Source organism: Schistocerca americana, chromosome 6 (genome assembly GCF_021461395.2).
Source record: "Schistocerca americana isolate TAMUIC-IGC-003095 chromosome 6, iqSchAmer2.1, whole genome shotgun sequence".
Classification (NCBI taxonomy): Eukaryota; Metazoa; Arthropoda; class Insecta; order Orthoptera; family Acrididae; genus Schistocerca; species Schistocerca americana.
This window is the reverse complement of record NC_060124.1, coordinates 366362191-366381175: the sequence shown is the minus strand read 5'-3', so window position 1 is coordinate 366381175 and position 18985 is coordinate 366362191. Positions and strand designations below refer to the sequence as shown.

General features: G+C 39.2%; 1 protein-coding gene across 1 annotated transcript in view; it reads left to right on the top strand.

Moving 5' to 3' along the window:
* Positions 1 to 18985, top strand: part of LOC124619330 (low-density lipoprotein receptor-related protein 1) — a 756280-nt gene that overhangs the window by 613140 nt on the left and 124155 nt on the right. The window contains exons 43-45 of the mRNA XM_047145639.1: positions 743 to 883; positions 11057 to 11194; positions 15248 to 15367. Coding sequence (XP_047001595.1) covers positions 743 to 883; positions 11057 to 11194; positions 15248 to 15367 — 399 coding nt within the window. The remainder of the gene's footprint in view (positions 1 to 742; positions 884 to 11056; positions 11195 to 15247; positions 15368 to 18985) is intronic.

Here is an 18985-nt window from a genome sequence, read left to right as displayed (position 1 = left end):
GTGACTGCTTCACAGCTTGTGCCACATGGATCCTTCCCACCAACACCAGCTTTTCTGAATTTCACAGGTGGAAACTTTCCCTGCAATAACCCTCCTTCCCTCAACCTTCATTAGTCACTGTCCTCACCCATCCAGCCCCTTCCCTGTTCCCATTCCAGCTCTGCATAGCCGTCATTCCACCATCACACCCAGTCTCTTTACTTCCCTTCTCTTTTGCTACTTCGCCCCACCTCACCCTCCCCCCTGCCACTCCCCTGTTCTTGGTCTAACCTGCAGCAGTTCACTGTCCGCCACCCCCACCATACTATCCCTCCCCCTCCCTGCCCCAGCCTCCTCCTTGCCCCCACCCAGTTGCCAAACCCATCATACACTGCTGCTGCTGCTTGCAGTGTGGTTTCAGTTTTCTGAGACTGCAGTTGTGTGTGTGAGTTGCATTTGCTCGAGTGTGTGTGTGTGTGTGTGTGTGTGTGTGTGTGTGTGTGTGTGTGAGCGCCAATTGTTGACAAAGCCTGTAATGTCTGAACACTTCAATTGTGAGAGTCTTTTTGCTGTGCCTATTTGCAGCTCAGCATCTTTGCTGTATGGTGAGTAGCAACTTTCCTTCTCATAATATTGTTACATTCCATCCTGGATATTACATTGTTTGATTAAGATATAGATATTATTACATGATTTGTTATTCTTGTAGCTGTCATTTCAGCATCTGTACAAGAAAATTGATAGTGTGTACAAATTGTTTCAGCTCCACGTGACTGCAGTGGATTAGGTGTTATAGCTCCTACAATTCCTTGCAATACAACAACTGCATGTATTCATCCAAAATGGATATGTGATGGTGAAAATGACTGCTGGGATTCTAGTGATGAAGCAAACTGTCCAGAAGGTAAGTGCTGCTGTTTTGTGCAAAAATCCTTGTGTTTCACATATTATCATAATTCTTGACTCTGTAGCAGTTCTCTCCTAAATTTTCCCTGTTTATTGGTCTTACTTTCTCTGTTGTATACTCTGTATCATGCATTTCTTGCAGTCATGTACTGAATGATGCGGGGACTACCGCTGTATCCACACATTGAAAGTTTATGCTCTCCTAAGTGAGAAAGCATATATGTCACAGATATGAGAAACTCATAGAAATTAATCCTAAGACCCAAATATTTTAAAAGTGTGACATTCTATGACATAGGCTGCAGCCCTTAGAAACATATGTGTCCACCACCATAAATAATGCTATATTGTTGATCTGTGTAACTACACTGCAGTTTTTTCTGTGGTAGTGAATTATGTTCAGGGTCAGGTACACAGATTTATCAAGGCAGATATCACAATAAAAATGATTTACATTGACCAACAGGCCTATTTTCTCACGTTCCATAATAATTAAGTCCCAGAAATATAGGATTTTGACACAGTCATCTTTTATGGTGGTGTGCAAGTAAAGACGCCTCTGCATTATGCATTTTACATAGAGAGGAGTACAGAATACCCTGTAGCAGCTTCAGTATACACTTTTTCTCTTTCTCATGCTCCAGTCATTTCTTACTCTGTTAACTGACAATTGTGGGGTGAGACCACTGTCTGTGCTTCTCTCTCTCTCTCACTCTCTCTCTCTCTCTCTCTCTCTCTCTCTAGAAAAAATTATATGCTCAGAAAACTCTCGCTTCACTTCTTAATGTAATACTTATTGTGTTTGTCTTATGACCCCCTTGACTCCCATAATGAACACTACAGTGGCTGAGTGCTCTCACCCACTTGAACATACGTGAAAATCAACGCTAAATGTTATACAAGACCCAAAGTGCGCACTACAGACAGACACTGCAGAATGATGCTATTGACTGAAGCATCTTGCCATACATTACTCCTTGCCGCTGTGCATTGTCCCACCACTCACCTACTTAAGTGGATATCAGTATGGTGTATCAGAGATATAGATTATTTTGTGGTGCTATGGTCTCAGTAACAAAATCTTGCACTTTTAGTATGCTTAATTCTCATTATCATCTCACTGTTTTTCAGATAACTGTTACAATGAAATTTTTTTTATTGGCAGTAGTCACTTACAATGCCTGGGATACAGTAACAGTCTTCTACTCAGAAGGTGGTTACAAAGTATGTTGTTTGTTGTTGTGGTCTTCAGTTCTGAGATTGGTTTGTTGTAGCTCTCCGTGCTACTCTATCCTGTGCAAGCTTCTTCATCTCCCAGTACCTACTGCAACCTACATCCTTCTGAATCTGCTTAGTGTATTCATCTCTTGGTCTCCCTCTACGATTTTTACCCTCCATGCTGCCATCCAATATTATACTGGTGATCCCTTGATGCCTCAGTACATGTCCTACCAACCAATCCCTTCTTCTAGTCAAGTTGTGCCACAAACTCCTCTTCTCCCCAATTGTATTCAATATCTCCTCATTAGTTATATGATCCTCCCATCTAATCTTCAGCATCCTTCTGTTGCACCACATTTCAAAATCTTCTATTCTCTTCTTGTCCAAACTATCTATCATCCACGTTTCACTTCCATACATGGCTACACTCCATACAAATACTTTCAGAAACGACTTCCTGACACTTAAATCTATACTCAATGTTAACAAATTTCTATTCTTCAGAAACACCTTCCTTGCCATTGCCAGTCTTCATTTTATATCCTCTCTACTTCAACCATCATCAGTTATTTTGCTCCCCAAATAGCAAAACTCCTTTACTACTTTAAGTGTCTCATTTCCTAATCTAATTCCCTCAGCATCACCCGACTTAACTAGACTACATTCCATTATCCCCATTTTGCTTTTGTTGATGTTCATCTTATATCCTCCTTTCAAGACAATGTCCATTCCATTCAACTGCTCTTCCAAGTCTTTTGCTGTCTCAGAATTAGAATGTCATCGGCGAACCTCAAAGTTTTTATTTCTTGTCCAAGGACTTTAGTACCTACTCCGAAATTTTCTTTTGTTTCCTTTACTGCTTGCTCTATATACAGATTGAATAACATCGGAGGAGAGGCTACAACCCTGTCTCACTCTCTTCCCAACCACTGCTTCCCTTTCATGTCCCTCTACTCTGATAACTGCCATCTGGTTTCTGTACAAATTGTAAATAGCCTTTCGCTCCCTGTATTTTGCTCCTGCCACCTTTAGAATTTGAAAGAGAGTATTCCAGTCAACATTGTCAAAAGCTTTCTCTAAGCCTACAAATGCTAGAAATGTAGGTTAGCCTTTCTTTAATCTTTCTTTTAAGGTAAGTCGTAGGGTCAGTATTGCCAAATGTGTTCTAGTATTTCTACGGAATCAAAACTGATGTTCCCCGAGGTCGGCTTCTACCAGTTTTTCGATTCGTCTATAAAGAATTCATGTTAGTATTTTGTAGCTGTGACTTATTAAACTGATAGTTCGGTAATTTTCACGTCTGTCAACACCTGCTTCCTTTGGGATTGGAATTATTATATTCTTCTTGAAGTCTGAGGATATGTAATTGGAATATTAATGCAAGAAGTCAACTGTCTGGCTGTAAGCATTAAATTTCATGACTGATGTTTTGTAGATTAGTATTGTTCTATTGACAGCAGCACTTCATTATCAGATGGTTAGCATTGCTACCTTCAGTGCAGAAGGACCGATTTAGAGTCCCGGAATGTTCTCTGATGAATCTTGTGAGGCCACACGAGGAGCTGCTTGAATAAAGAGGAAACAGCACAAGCAAGATTCATCTACTGGCAATAACAGCTGGAGGGATTGCTATACACTGCCTCATAATGGTCGGTTCTGCCTCAGAATGGTGTGAGTAGTGTGGTGAGTTGCATTGTGGCAGAATCATGTTGAGTTGCATTGTGGCAGGACCATGTTGAGTGCAGAATCAGGAGAGGTCAATTAGTAATTACATACTTTATCGTGCAAGACTTCCATAAAGAGACTGATGACGGCATTTCAGTGGCATGTGTAGTAATCCAGGCAATAGTTGCTACCTGTGCATGACTTCCAGGTTTGTGACACATTCATACTGTGACAGTGGTGCTACCTCAGCAGAAGGCCCAGGTCAGCGTGTTGGCTGTATTCACATGAGGTAGGCACCTCTGGCGGCCTGTGGGCTTACACTGCAGTGGCAGCAAATAGCAAGCCTGGCGTGAAGATGCCCTGTGCCAAACCCAGGAGTCTTGGAGTCACTTGGAGTGCCTGACAGAGAGACCCTAGGGCAGGTCTACCCTCAGTGACACTGGCTAAAGACCCAGAACCCATCAGATCTGGCAGTGTCTTGCTGTCCACTAGTTAGGCTGATTACACTGTCAAGTGAAGCTGAAGTGCCTAAATGTGGCCATTGGGTGACATGGAGACTGTTACAGAATTTACTGTAGGTGGAAGTCCAGGTACCAGTTGTAGTATGAATACAAGTGCTGCTAAGGGCAGAATTGTATCCAGCTATGTTGTGACTGGAGTGCATCCTAGGTCACTGATGTGACCACAGAAGCACAGTGTTGTGCCACGGGATGTGAAAATCCAGCCCACCACTGTGGCAGACACACACTGTTGTGGAGTATTGTGCCAGCAGTATTTTGGCACACAACAGCAGAATTTTGTAGGCAGCTTGTCTGTATGCCTCTGAGCGTATTGCAAAGTCTGAACTGTGATAATTGCTGCAACACAGTCATGAATGACAGGAAAATCTCTTACAACAGATTAGGAACTGAACTTTAGACTTTGAGTTAGTGATCTGTCACTTTCTCACTGAGCTACCAAACCACACTTGATTTGCATTTTCAACTTCTCATGGCATAATGAATAGTCCATTAAATTTTGGGCATGCAGCACTCAAATAAAATTTCTTTCACTGATATTTCAGATGCATATTGTCTGGCCATCCCCAGAGTGAGTCGCAAGACTGATGACAAGGTGCCAAGTGCGGCCTGATGTCCTCCACCACGACAGTATTGCGCATGCAGGTCACAGTCACTAGTCAGTGGCAAAGAGATACGCTTAGACACACACCACCTGTAGCGAAGATGTACAGACATTCGATTCGTTCATCGATGTATGTTTAGTGGTGGTGATACCATGATGACTTCTCTGCAGTTTAATTACCCCAAGAGCTGGATTCTACACTGTGCCCAAATTAAAACTATTATCTCCATTTATTAAATTATTAGCTAATCTAATCTCTATAGCTTCCTTAAAGACAGTCCGAAAAGGAAGAGGTGGATGTTAAAATCTTCACATCACTGTAGTTCATTGAACTACATTATCAGTATCAGTACAATGTTCAGCCACATCTGACTTCTCTGGCTGTGATAAGCGGGTGTCTTCAATGTTCCACACATATCTCATAAACGGTGCATGTTTTTTGGCCTATGTATAACTTCTCACAATTTCTGCAAGGAATCTGATATACACCCACTTTACGAAGTAATAAATCGTCCTTTATAGAGCCAAGTAAAGCTGCAATTTTTGTGGGAGCCAGAAGATCACTTTAACACAGTGTCTCTCGAGAATACGGTCTATCTTTGAGGAAAGAGCAGTCACTTAGGGCAAAAGCACCCTTGATCTGAAGGAATTACTATCTTCTTCCCCATCATATACCTGCATTCTAGGTTTTACATTGAATGCTCAACAAATTTGTTACAGAGAAAATCCATTTATTTTAAAAATGCTCTTGAGGTATGTGAGCTCTTCTTGCAAATTATCTTTATCGGATATACAGTGCGCCCTATGCTCTAAGGTTTTAAGGACACCTATGGTCTGCGAAGGGTGATGGCAGATAAAGGCATGTAGATATAGACTGTAAGTGTTAGTTTATGATATACAGCATGTCCTAATGTACCATCAACTTTAAGGTGAATGACAACATCCAAAAAGGAGAGGCAGCCATTCTTTTTTATTTCCATAGTAAATTTGATACTAGCATGGATAGAATTCAAATGCTCAAGAAATTGATGTAATTCGTGCATCCCATGTGGCCATATTACAAATGTGTCGTCCACACACTTCCAGAAGACTGTTGGTTTAAAACATGCTGTGTCCAGTGTCATGTCTTCCATGGAATAAATTAGCTACCAGAGGGGAGAGGGGGGCTTTCTATAGCAACTTCCATCAATCTGCTCATAAAATTCACCATTAAACTGAAAATAAGATGACAAAAGCACATGTTCCAATAAGGCTGTGATGTTCTTATCAAGAGTCCTAGAGTCCTTTAAAGGTACCTTGGTATGTAATGATACCATGTCAAAACTAATGAGACCATCCATACTATTTAGCCTGGCATTGCCAAGTCTCTGAATAAAATCCATGAAATTATGAATGTGGTTTCTACATTTTCCTACCAACAATTTTAATAAGGAAGCTATTTGGCAGAAAAAATACATTGGTGAACCACTAGTGCTTGTTATAGGCCACTTTATCTGTATAACGTCCCTTAGTTAACAAGTGTGGGGCACTCAAAATGCAAGTTAAGAATAATTCATTTATTGTGAGAAGGAACCTCCCACAAGCCATTCCTCTTCCTTCCCAGTAGAAGATATACAGTATATAAAAAAATCATGTGTACAAAATTTTAAGTGTGTTTAGAGGAGATAAAAAGAAACATTTTTTATGTGACAGAAATGTCACAGGATCACCGGTACCCATTACGGTACATGGAAGTTGTGACACTAGTAATGTTCAGAGATGGTGTTCAAACTGCCATGTGATGGATATTTTTTTAGAGATGTTATTGAAAATATTGTCAATTTATATTAATGCACATCTAGCATCTGCATACTAATGATTGTCTAACACACTCAAAACAACCAGATGTGTCATGAACGATGGCTGCAGCTTCAGCCAAATGGGCAGCCAGCTCATTTGGAGTTTTTACCAGTGTCTCATACACAAAACGTTTCATTTCCCCATACAAAAAGAAATGCATAGGACATCGGCAACATCTCTAAAACAATATTCATCACATGGCGGTTTGAACAGTGCATGAAATCGGTAGTGTCAAAACCTTCTAGTGGGGAAATTACACATCTGTGACATTTTGTCCAATAAAAATATGTTTCTTTTTATCTCCCATAAATTTCATAAAATTAAAACATACAGTTTTTTATACCCTATATATTGTTCTGAAAGCTAACAGCTGTTTGATTCTTTTTTAAATGTGTTTGTACTGGCAGTATTTGGAGATTCAGCTTCTGAAATGTTGTTGTTGTTGTGGTCTTCAGTCCTGAGACTGGTTTGATGCAGCTCTCCATACTACTCTATCCTGTGCAAGCTTCTTCATCTCCCAATACATACTGCAGCCTACAACCTTCTGAATCTGTTTAGTGTATTCATCTCTTGGTCTCCCTCTACAATTTTTACCCTCCACGCTGCCCTCCAATACTAAATTGGTGATTCCTTGATGCCTCAGAACATGTCCTATCAACCAATCCCTTCTTCTAGTCAAGTTGTGCCACAAACTCCTCTTCTCCCCAGTCCTATTCAATACTTCTTCATTAGTTACATGATCTACCCATCTAATCTTCAGCATTCTTCTGTAGCACCACATTTCAAACGCTTCTATTTTCTTCTTGTCCAAACTATTTATCGTCCATGTTTCACTTCCATACATGGCTACACGCCATACAAATACTTTCAGAAACGACTTCCTGACACTTAAATCTATACTCGATGTTAAAAAATTTCTCTTCTTCAGAAACGCTTTCCTTCCCATTGCCAGTCTACATTTTATATCCTCTCTACTTTGACCATCATCAGTTATTTTGCTCCCCAAATAGCATAACTCCTTTACTACTTTAAGTGTCTCATTTCCTAATCTAATTCCCTCAGCATTGCCCGACTTAATTAGACTACATTCCATTATCCTCGTTTTGTTTTTGTTGATATTCATCTTATATCCTCCCTTCAAGATACTGTCCATTCCGTTCAACTGCTCTTCCAAGTTCTTTGCTGTCTCTGACAGAATTACAATGTCATCGGTGAACCTCAAAGTTTTTATACTTCTCCATGGATTTTAATACCTACACCGAATTTTTCTTTTGTTTCCTTTACTGCTTGCTCAATATACAGATTGAATAACATCGGGGAGAGGCTACAACTCTGTCTCACTCCCTTCCCAACCACTGCTTCCCTTTCATACCCCTCGACTCTTATAACTGCCATCTGGTTTCTGTACAAATTGTAAATAGCCTTTCACTCCCTGTATTTTACCCCTTCCACCTTCAGAATTTGAAAGAGATTATTCCAGTCAACATTGTCAAAAGCTTTCTCTAAGTCTACAAATGCTAGAAACGTAGGTTTGCCTTTCCTTAATCTTTCTTCTAAGATAAGTCGTAGGGTCAGTATTGCCTCACATGTTCCCATATTTCTACGGAATCCAAACTGATCTTCCCCGAGGTCGGCTTCTACCATTTTTCCATTCGTCTGTGCAGAATTCACGTTAGTATTTTGCAGCCGTGACTTATTAAACTGATAGTTCGGTAATTTTCACATCTGTCAACGCCTGCTTTCTTTGGGATTGGAATTATGATATTCTTCTTGAAGATGGTAGAGTTTTGTCAGGACTGGCTCTCCCAAGGCCGTCAGTAGTTCTAATGGAATGTTGTCTACTCCTGGGGCCTTGTTTCGACTTAAGTCTTTCAGTGCTCTATCAAATTCTTCACGCAGTATCATATCTCCCATTTCATCTTCATCTACATCCTCTTCCATTTCCATAATATTGTCCTCAAGAATATCGCCCTCGTATAGTCCCTCTATATACTCCTTCCACCTTTCTGCTTTCCCTTCTTTGCTTAGAACTGGGTTTCCATCCGAGCCCTTGATATTCATGCAAGTGGTTCTCTTTTCTCCAAAGGTCTCTTTAATTTTCCTGTAGGCAGTATCTATCTTACCCCTAGTGAGGTAAGCCTCAACATCCTTACATTTGTCCTCTAGCTATGCCTGCTTAGCCATTTTGCACTTCCTGTCAATCTTATTTTTGAGACGTTAGTATTCCTTTTTGCCTGCTTCATTTACTGCATTTTTATATTTTCTCCTTCCATCAATTAAATTCAGTATTTCTTCTGTCACCCAAGGATTTCTACTAGCCCTCGTCTTTTTACCTACTTGATCCTCTGCTGCCTTCACCACTTCATCCCTCAAAGCTATCCATTCTTCTTCTACCGTGTTTCTTTCCCCCATTCTTGTCAATTGTTCCTTTATGCTCTTCCTGAAACTCTCTACAACCTCTGGTTCTTTCAGTTTATCCAGGTCCTATCTCCTCAAATTCCCACCTTTTTGCAGTTTCTTCAGTTTTAATCTACAGTTAGTAACCAATAGATTGTGGTCAGAGTCCACATCTGCTCCTGGAAATGTCTTACAATTTAAAACCTGGTTCCTAAATCTCTGTCTTACCATTATATAATCTATCTGACACCTCTCAGTATCTCCAGGCTTCTTCCATGTATACAACCTCCTTTTATGATTCTTGAACCAAGTGTTAGCTATGATTAAGTTGTGCTCTATGCAAAATTCTACCAGGCGGCTTCCTCTTTCATTTCTTACCCCCAATCCATATTCACCTACTACGTTTCCTTCTCTTCCTTTTCCTACTATCGAATTCCAGTCTTCATGACTATTAAATTTTCGTCTCCCTTCACTATCTGAATGATTTCTTTTATCTCATCATATATTTCTTCAATTTCTTCATCATCTGCAGAGCTAGTTGGCATATAGACTTGTACTACTGTTGTAGGCGTGGGCTTCGTGTCTCTTGGCCACAATAATGCGTTCACTATGTTGTTTGTAGTAGCTTACCAGAACTCCTATTTTTTTATTCATTATTAAACCTACTCCTGCATTATCCCTATTTGATTTTGTATTTATAACCCTGTATTCACCTGACCAAATGTGTTGTTCCTCCTGCCACCGAACTTTGCTAATTCCCACTATATCTAAACGACGTCCTCCTGAGTAGTCCCCGCCCGGAGATCCGAATGGGGGACTATTTTACCTCCAGAATATTTTACCCAAGAGGACGCCATCATCATTTAACCATACAGAAAAGCTGCATGCCCTCGGGAAAAATTACGGCCGTAGTTTCCCCTTGCTTTCAGCCGTTCACAGTACCAGCACAGCAAGGCCGTTTTGGTTAATGTTACAAGGCCAGATCTGTCAATTATCCAGACTGTTGCCCCTGCAACTACTGAAAAGGCTGCTGCCTCTCTTCAGGAACCATACATTTGTCTGGCCTCTCAACAGATACCCCTCTGTTGTGGTTGCACCTACGGTACGGCTATCTGTGTCACTGAGGCACGCAAGCCTCCCCACCAATGGCAAGGTCTATGGTTCATGGGGGGCTTCTGAAATACTAGCTAGATTTAATGTCTTTTTATTCCTCAATCCATTTTTCTGCATTCCTTATTCTTTGCATCCTATGTATTTCACGCTTTTGTCGTACAGGCTATATTATGTATCCCAGTTCCCACATTTCATTACTCTCCTCCACCCTACCACCCAAGCTGCTGTTATCACTCTCCTTGTGTTTCAAATGGAATCATCTTCTGTGCCCAGTCTTCCAATCCCCTTCCCCATCCCAGCCTGTAAAATGACATTTTGTTGAACAATAAGCAAGCACTTCATAGAAATAGAAAATTGACACTGTCTCCCTCAAAAATTTATTAATAACTGGTTGAAGTTACAGGAGTGACTTATATTATTCAATCTGTTTGGTTTCTCATAATGCAATGTCATCTTCAAAGTTACCTGTAAGATATCTCCCAGCATTCATATTTATAAAAATTAACTGGATAGCATCAATTTGAAAGGGGCAAGATGAAGTCACATACAAATACTTACTTAATTTGGTACTGTAGATGTTGCATAGTATTCAAATTCAAGCCAACAAAAGTAATGAATAAAAGCTTCTTAGTTAACGTGCTGTGGGAAGTTAACTTAGTACTTTTTATTCAGTATGTTCATCACAAAAAGACCTCATCCTCAAACAAAAATAGAGAAACAGACAATCTGAGTGATAAAAATTGGGGGATTTATCTTGTAGTGAAATTTTAAACATCTGTGCAAAGAAGAATGTGAGATTTTTTATACATTCTAGTTACAACCTCCGCATGCCGAGATGATCAGTTCCGATGCCAAAATGGAAAATGTATCAGTATGCAGTGGCGCTGTGATAATGCTAATGACTGTGATGATGTTGGTGAAGATAATCTAAGTTCAGATGAGAGGAACTGTGGTAAGTATTGATTCTGGAATTTACCTACTTTCCTTTTGTCTGAGGAACCTTAGTGGGATAAAGTATGAAATCAGAGACCCTATTCTGTTAATGGCTGGTAATCATAGTTGTTGCAGATGAAATCATGGGTAACAAGTGGATCACACATCACTGATATGATACAAGAGGAAGTGAGAGTATCAGTTTGTTTTTAGTCACTTCTTTTTATTTAAGAAGTAAATTGTGCCTGTTTCTTTCTATGCATAAAAAAATACAATTGAAGTGTCTTGATGGACACCAAATAATGCAATGAGTAAAGACAATCAACCACCAGTGATATAATGGTGACACTGTGCAGTGAGTAGCTACAACAACAAGAAGCTCGAGCATACACTCACTCATGCACATGCATGTCTTCCACACTCATGCGCATGCGCGAGTGCGCGCGCGCATGCACACACACACACACACACACACACACACACACACACACACACACACACACACTCATTCCTTAGCTTCTTCTTAGTGTATGTATATATTTCTCAAGACTTCCACAGTATGATGAATGGTTGTATGGTTGTTTGTACTCATTTCATTCCATGAAAGAAATATGCATTTTGATTTACACTTCGGAGTGTTTCTTCCAAGTTATGATATTATTTCTTTCCAGTGACAAAAAAGAACTTTTTAAAATACTTGGAGAACTACCGTATTTACTCGAATCTAAGCCGCACTTTTTTCCTGTTTTTGTAGTCCAAAAAACCGCCTGTGGCTTAGAATCGAGTGCAGAGTAAGCGGAAGTTCTGAAAAATGTTGGTAGGTCCCGTCACAACTAACTTCTGCCATCGAATATATGTAGTGCTACACAGGCATGTTTTGCAGGCACAAAGATAAATACTGGCGCCAAAATCTCTGCGTCAGTAAATAAATAAAAAAAAGGTGGAAGACGAGCTTTTTTTTTTCCGCCCCGAGTTTCGACCACTGCATTTTCATACATTATCCAATAAAGTAAATACAAATGCCGTATTGTTCATCTTCAAATTTAGCAGCATTTCAATGTACTACGAAAATCCAACTGGCAAGACTGTTTGGGATGTTTGTCAATATGGCCAACTCTACGTTCCTAATTTTTTCCTACCTCGGGAAGAGATGGTTGCTAATAGGAACTTTTATGAAGTGCAAATCACATGCAATATTCTCTTCACCATAAGAATAAAACAAATATAAACATTTTGCCATGTATTCTTTCGTGTTTGCTGCTATCTCGTTTAAATCCTGTCTGCCTAATAAACTACGAAACTAGAGTGAGACAACAGCAAACGCGGAAGAATATACATATTATGTCATGTTTATATTTGTATTATTCTTATGCCTAATAGTGATACAGTCAGAAATGAAGCACAGCAATTGACTAGATTTTTAAATCTATGATGACTGTAATTTCTGTGCAGAATGTAATGTACTAAAGAGGCGCCTGCAAAGATTTTCAAACGGAGAAAAATTTTCGCTAAATTCTCGTTCGGAACATCATCTATCATACACAGTCTATTATTTGGTTCTTGTTGATCATTATCAAAGAAAGCAGCAGTGTATGTAACAACAAATAGCAGTCTCTTGCCATTGTCTCACTAATGAGACGATTCCTCTCTCTCTCTCTCTCTCTCTCTCTCTCTCTCTTTTTAATTGTAAGCGGCAGTAGTGTGCACAAAAGCAAGCCATGCCATGAACGACGACAGGCCGTAGACACTCATTATCAGAATGCGACAAACAATGCATGACACAGTACAGTAATGCATTTTCAGCTTAGAGTGACGTAAACACCTATAACAAAGAGAACAGCATTTATCAGATCAAAGAAAAATAAGCAATCACTTCAAACCAGATGAAGCACGTGAAAAAGGAAGGGTACCCGAATAAATATGACGGAGCACCTGACGCATAGCAATGGCTACCTGGTAAAGCTTAACTGCTAAGCTTACGACTCAAACCAAACTACTGTGGCTTTATCGTCATTCATTCGAGCTAAATTGTTTCTCTTATTACAATAGGCCAACTTTGTTTGGATTTGGAGGTGCGGCCTAAAACTTTTCTCTCCGCTTGAATTTCAAGTCTCAAATTTCAGGTGCGGCTTAGATTCGGGAAAATTTTTTTTCCTTGATTTCGAGTGTCATTTTTCAGGTGCGGCTTAGATTCGAGTGCAGCTTAGTAAATACGGTATAGTGACCAGTTGGCTGGTTGTGGTATTTCCAGTAACAATCCGCAGCCAATGCAGGTCAACCACCAGAATAATGGATAAATCAGCGTTGACTTTTTAGTCTTTTCTGCTCACTTGATGACACAAATTTCATAAAATATATATAAATAATCAATCTTTATTATTCTCTTTCAATGTAAATGTTTTTGCAATTTGTGACAGTAAAATGGTGGTATCAGAAACTACTTGACAATAGAAAATAACTGTTTAAAATTTGATTCTTAGCTGGATCAGTTTCATGGTTGCCGATATTTTCTGTTTTGTTGTCTGTCCTATGACATGGGCTATACAAATAGCCTTTATGGCATGGGCTATGCAGATGTTCTTCATGATGTTGATGTTGGCTATGCAAATAGCCAACTGAATCTCATACTATCAGTGAGCTGTATTTACGAAGAAATCATACAAAGAGACCAAAATATCTTTTTTAGTTACAAAAGATAAAAATGAACTGTTATAGTTCTACCATCAAACATCTGTGTACGTATTACATTAATTCCTTCAACAGCATAATTCTTGCTGTAGACTGTCAAATCATACTTACTCTAAAAAGGTAAGGCAAATACACTAAAAAGGTAAGGTAAAGTCTGTGGTGCTCAACCTGTGAATTGACTTCTGACCTGACTGCACGTAGAGCATAGTCTTTGTGTTTGCTGTGACTCTACTATGGGGAATGTGGCAAGTCAGTCATCATCCTGTATGTGTTTTACCTCTGGAAAGGATCTCCTATACTCAGTTTAATAGCTGGCTGAATGGACCTGGGGCTATGCCAGAGGGACTGGAATGAGAAAAAAATCCCTGCTCCTAGGTGGGACCTCAGGGACTGATGTCAAGCACTCCACCTGCTAGACCATCATGGCCATTACACGTGCACTCTGTATCTGAAAAGTATCTGACACTCCCTGAATCGATTCCGTGTTATGTCAAGTTTCGAACCTAGAGTAGGCCTATATAAGTGTAGACATATTGTGTTAACACATCAACCTATTTCTTGTCAGAGTGTCAGTAAAGAACTGAATGAGTTTAAATGGGTCATGATTGTATAAGCTTACAATTTCTGATACATAATTTAGACTGATTTCACAGTATTTGGGGCCACTGATAGAGATATTATTATGAAGTGGAAATGTCAGGAAAGTATTAAGCACAATAATTACCCCGATTTCCTAAGGTATTCCAAACTCTAGACTACACTAACTAAACAAATTACCAGAAATCCGTAACAGGATCTTCCAATCAAACCACCTACCCCATTATCAAGTTACAATTTTGTCCTTGCTGTCAGCAATGAAAACTGAGGTTAAGAACAGAAAAATATGAGTAACTGTGGATTTAAAAAAAGAATCAAAAGTTTTTCGTGGTCTTGTGGATAATTTAGTTTTAAAATTAAGATGTTGATAGACTGCTGCAGGTACAACTAATAACCAAGGAAACTGCTATGTATGGAACCAAAATGGCACTTCGTGCTCTGTGGAGAATATTATGAGACAATCTTAGGTTTCTTATAAACAAGTAGCTTTAGAAAATTGTTTTGAAATACCATGTAACTATCATACTCAGTAGCATGTACTCATCAAAAGAATTAAATACTTCTAAGGAAGACCAAAAAGTATTTCAGTATTGCTGAAAGTAGAACAGAATCAAGTTTCTGGTGTTTAACTTTTCGGTTACCTCCCAAAACTGGTTCTTCAATATGAATCCTGAAAATAATTTAATTTAATGTGCTTAATTGTGAGTAAAAGTGTTCTGATAATGTGAGACCTACTTCTATTATCATTATTGGGATGAATCGTAATTCTGATATTTTTTTATTGCAGCACAGCAAAACTGCCCTTCAGATCAGTTTCGATGCAACAACTCCGAATGTATTCCATCATCATGGGAATGTGATGGTCTGCCAGACTGCCTTGACAATTCAGATGAATCTGAACTTTGCCGTAAGTCTATAATTTTATGGAAACAAATACTATAGTAGTTGCGCATTTTCTGTTTCTAGATCATTTCTGTAACCTTCTTACTTTCAAACATATTTTAGTAAACCTCAGAAGACAAAAGAAGAAATGAGTATTTCACAAGTTGGCATACAGTGTACAATAAAGACAACAGAAAACTAATTTTCCTTTCATAGTAAGCTATTATTTGTTCTGTTATTTAACTAATTTGTGACTAAAGTTGAAAAGCTGTATCTGACACATATTGAAGAACATTCTCAGAAAATATTTTTGATCCCTGCATTACATAAATTTTTTATCTAAAAATATGATCTTTGTCAGAAGGAAAACATTTGTGAGAAGAAAAGACCATAAGACATTTTAAAGTTGCCTCCCCCTGACATACTAAATAAAAGAGAGCAGCCTATATTAAACTTTGATATTTATCATTTCTTTTTAAATTTGGAAAATATAAAATGAATGACATTGTCAATGCTTAAGATTTTATATGATGATATAGTTCATGAATAGAGACAGAGGATCCAATATTCTCAAGTTTTCAGTGCCTGATGAATTCATTGTATTAAGAGGCTGTCTAGTTTGTTCAATGTTGACAAATGAGATATTTCATTTTGCAAGTATAATCTGTTTCGCAAATAGTGACTAGGTGTTAACTATACATCTGATTCTCTAGCACACATTAGAGCTTTCTCCCCCCTTTACAGATTAGTTCCTTGCTTTCTCGTTAATTTATACACAGTCCACACAAATGTACAGTTTTCGGACATTGACATGTACACTATATTACCATCATTAAAAATATGATGTACTATTAGCTGTAGTATTTTGCATTCATTTTCACATACAAATGGTGTTTACAGAATGAGATTTTCACTCTGCAGCGGAGTGTGCTCTGATATGAAACTTCCTGGCAGATTAAAACTGTGTGCCCGACCGAGACTCGAACTCGGGACCTTTGCCTTTCGCGGGCAAATGCTCTACCGTCTGAGCTACTGAAGCACGACTCACGCCCGATACTCACAGCTTTACTTCTGCCAGTATCTCGTCTCCTGCCTTCCAAACTTTACAGAAGCTCTTCTGCGAACCTTGCAGAACTAGCACTCCTGAAAGAAAGGATACTGCGGAGACATGGCTTAGCCACAGCCTAGGGGATGTTTCCAGAATGAGATTTTCACTCTGCAGTGGAGTGTCCACTGATATGAAACTTCCTGGCAGATTAAAACTGTGTGCCTGACCGAGACTTGAACTCGGGACCTTTGCCTTTCGCGGGCAAGTGCTCTACCATCTGAACTACCGAAGCACAACTCACACCCAGTGCTCACAGCTTCACTTCTGCCAGTATCTCGTCTCCTACCTTCCAAACTTTACAGAAGCTCTTCTGCGAACCTTGCAGAACTAGCACTCCTGAAAGAAAGGATACTGCGGAGACATGGCTTAGCCACAGCCTAGGGGATGTTTCCAGAATGAGATTTTCACTCTGCAGTGGAGTGTCCGCTGATATGAAACTTCCTGGCAGATTAAAACTGTGTGCCCGACCGAGACTCGAACTCGGGACCTTTGCCTTTCACGGGCAAGTGCTCTACCATCTGAGCTACCGAAGCACGACTCACGCCCAGTACTCACAGCTTTACTTCTGCCAGTATCTCGTCTCCTACCTTCCAAACTTTACAGAAGCTCTTCTGCGAACCTTGCAGAACTAGCACTCCTGAAAGAAAGGATACTGCGGAGACATGGCTTAGCCACAGCCTAGGGGATGTTTCCAGAATGAGATTTTCACTCTGCAGTGGAGTGTCCGCTGATATGAAACTTCCTGGCAGATTAAAACTGTATGCCCGACCGAGACTCGAACTCGGGACCTTTGCCTTTCGCGGGCAAGTGCTCTACCATCTGAGCTACCGAAGCACGACTCATGCCCGGTACTCTGATGGCAGACGGTGGCTGTGAACGGAGCAGGCACCACGCCTCCACAAATGCTAACAGTTAGCAGATAGTATTGGTGGAGGTGTAGCACCTGCTCCATTCACAGCGACCACCTACCAGCATTGTGCAAAGTCTGAAGATGGTCTAAAATAGACCAAAACCAGTAATCTCATATTTAAAAAAATTATTGCAGCAATCTCTGATAAAATTGTTCATACGGATACAGTAGTCTGTGAAACAGAAATTATTACATAAATATGCATTTTGTGGCAGAATTTGTGTCTGTATTTGCATTTATTGCAAATGTAAATTTTTCAGCTTCCTATTTATTTGGTTGTCCATCTTTACTTTCTCCTTGTTTCAGCCTGTTGTTCAGCATTGACTTTGGTATTCTGACTTCATTTATTCTTGCGGCATGTTTCTTTCATTTGTTTCTGTATTTTACTATTCTGTCAGTCATATTTAAAATTGCTAGTATTGTTTAACTTTGTCAGGCATATGTATTTTTTATCTCCTTCTATTATCTCTATTTTATTAGCTTTTTAATTCGTCAGTATTCAACATTTACAGTCACACACAGTGGTCCCACAACCATTATTCTTTAGAATTAATGCATTGTTTCTTATCTCTTGCTTCTATTTTCATTGTCCCATAGAAACACTGAAATTTAATGTGTTATTGAAATCTTAACATAACCATAAAACAATTTCTCAATATTTTCATTTTCTTTAATAACAACTAACTCACTTCTGTAAATACCATAAGTATTATCTTTTTTGTAAATATATTTAATTTTGTACACCTGTGTCACTATCATAAACCCCTGTTGAAGATTGCCTCTAGATTCACCTAAAATGTATTTCTAGTGTGGTCAGACAGTAAAGTAGATAGAGGTTTCCAAACTAAGCTTCTTATGTATCTGAAAAGGGGAGTTTACAATCTGTGTATTACTAGTTTTTAATTTTGGCATTGAAACATGGATTTTTGATGCTAAAACGACTCAGTACGAGAGGCTTGTTCAGTGGGCAATGGAGAGATGCATTTTGGAAATAAATAGGAAAGGCATAAAGCAAACAGATGTATAAGGGAACAGACTGCAGTTGGAGATGTAATTAAGACCAGAAAGAGAATGAAATGAGGATGGTGGGACATGGAGCCTGGCAAATGTGTGGTAAAAAAGGAGTCATTTGTTGTATTCCAAAATATAAGACAGGAAAGAGATGGTGGCGTAATAGAAGGTTAGTAGGTGATAGTGGAAAACATGCAGAAACTCCATGGACATGATGCATGTAAAAGTTGTATGTAATAATGAACACTTTTAGTCCACAGATCATATCACTTTATTTTTACTTTCTGAAATTATTATGAAGTTCACCTTCAAAATTTGTAGTTCCTTTTGCATTTTGTTTGTTTGTGACACATAACCCATACATATCACACTAGTACTTTGATCCACCTTTCTGTTCAAAAAATCGGTAATAATTTAAAAGGGCTGTTAAACTGCTCATAATCAGTCCTACTGTCCAAGGCTTTCTGAGGATTTCCAGTAGGAAAACTGCCACATGACTGCATATCAGATGTTCATGGTAAACCCAATAGTAGGGCTTTCACTTGATTCTCTCTGATCTGAAAGTTTTCACCCTTTTGGAAACTGGCCTGATCACACTGCAAAGTCCTGGCTGC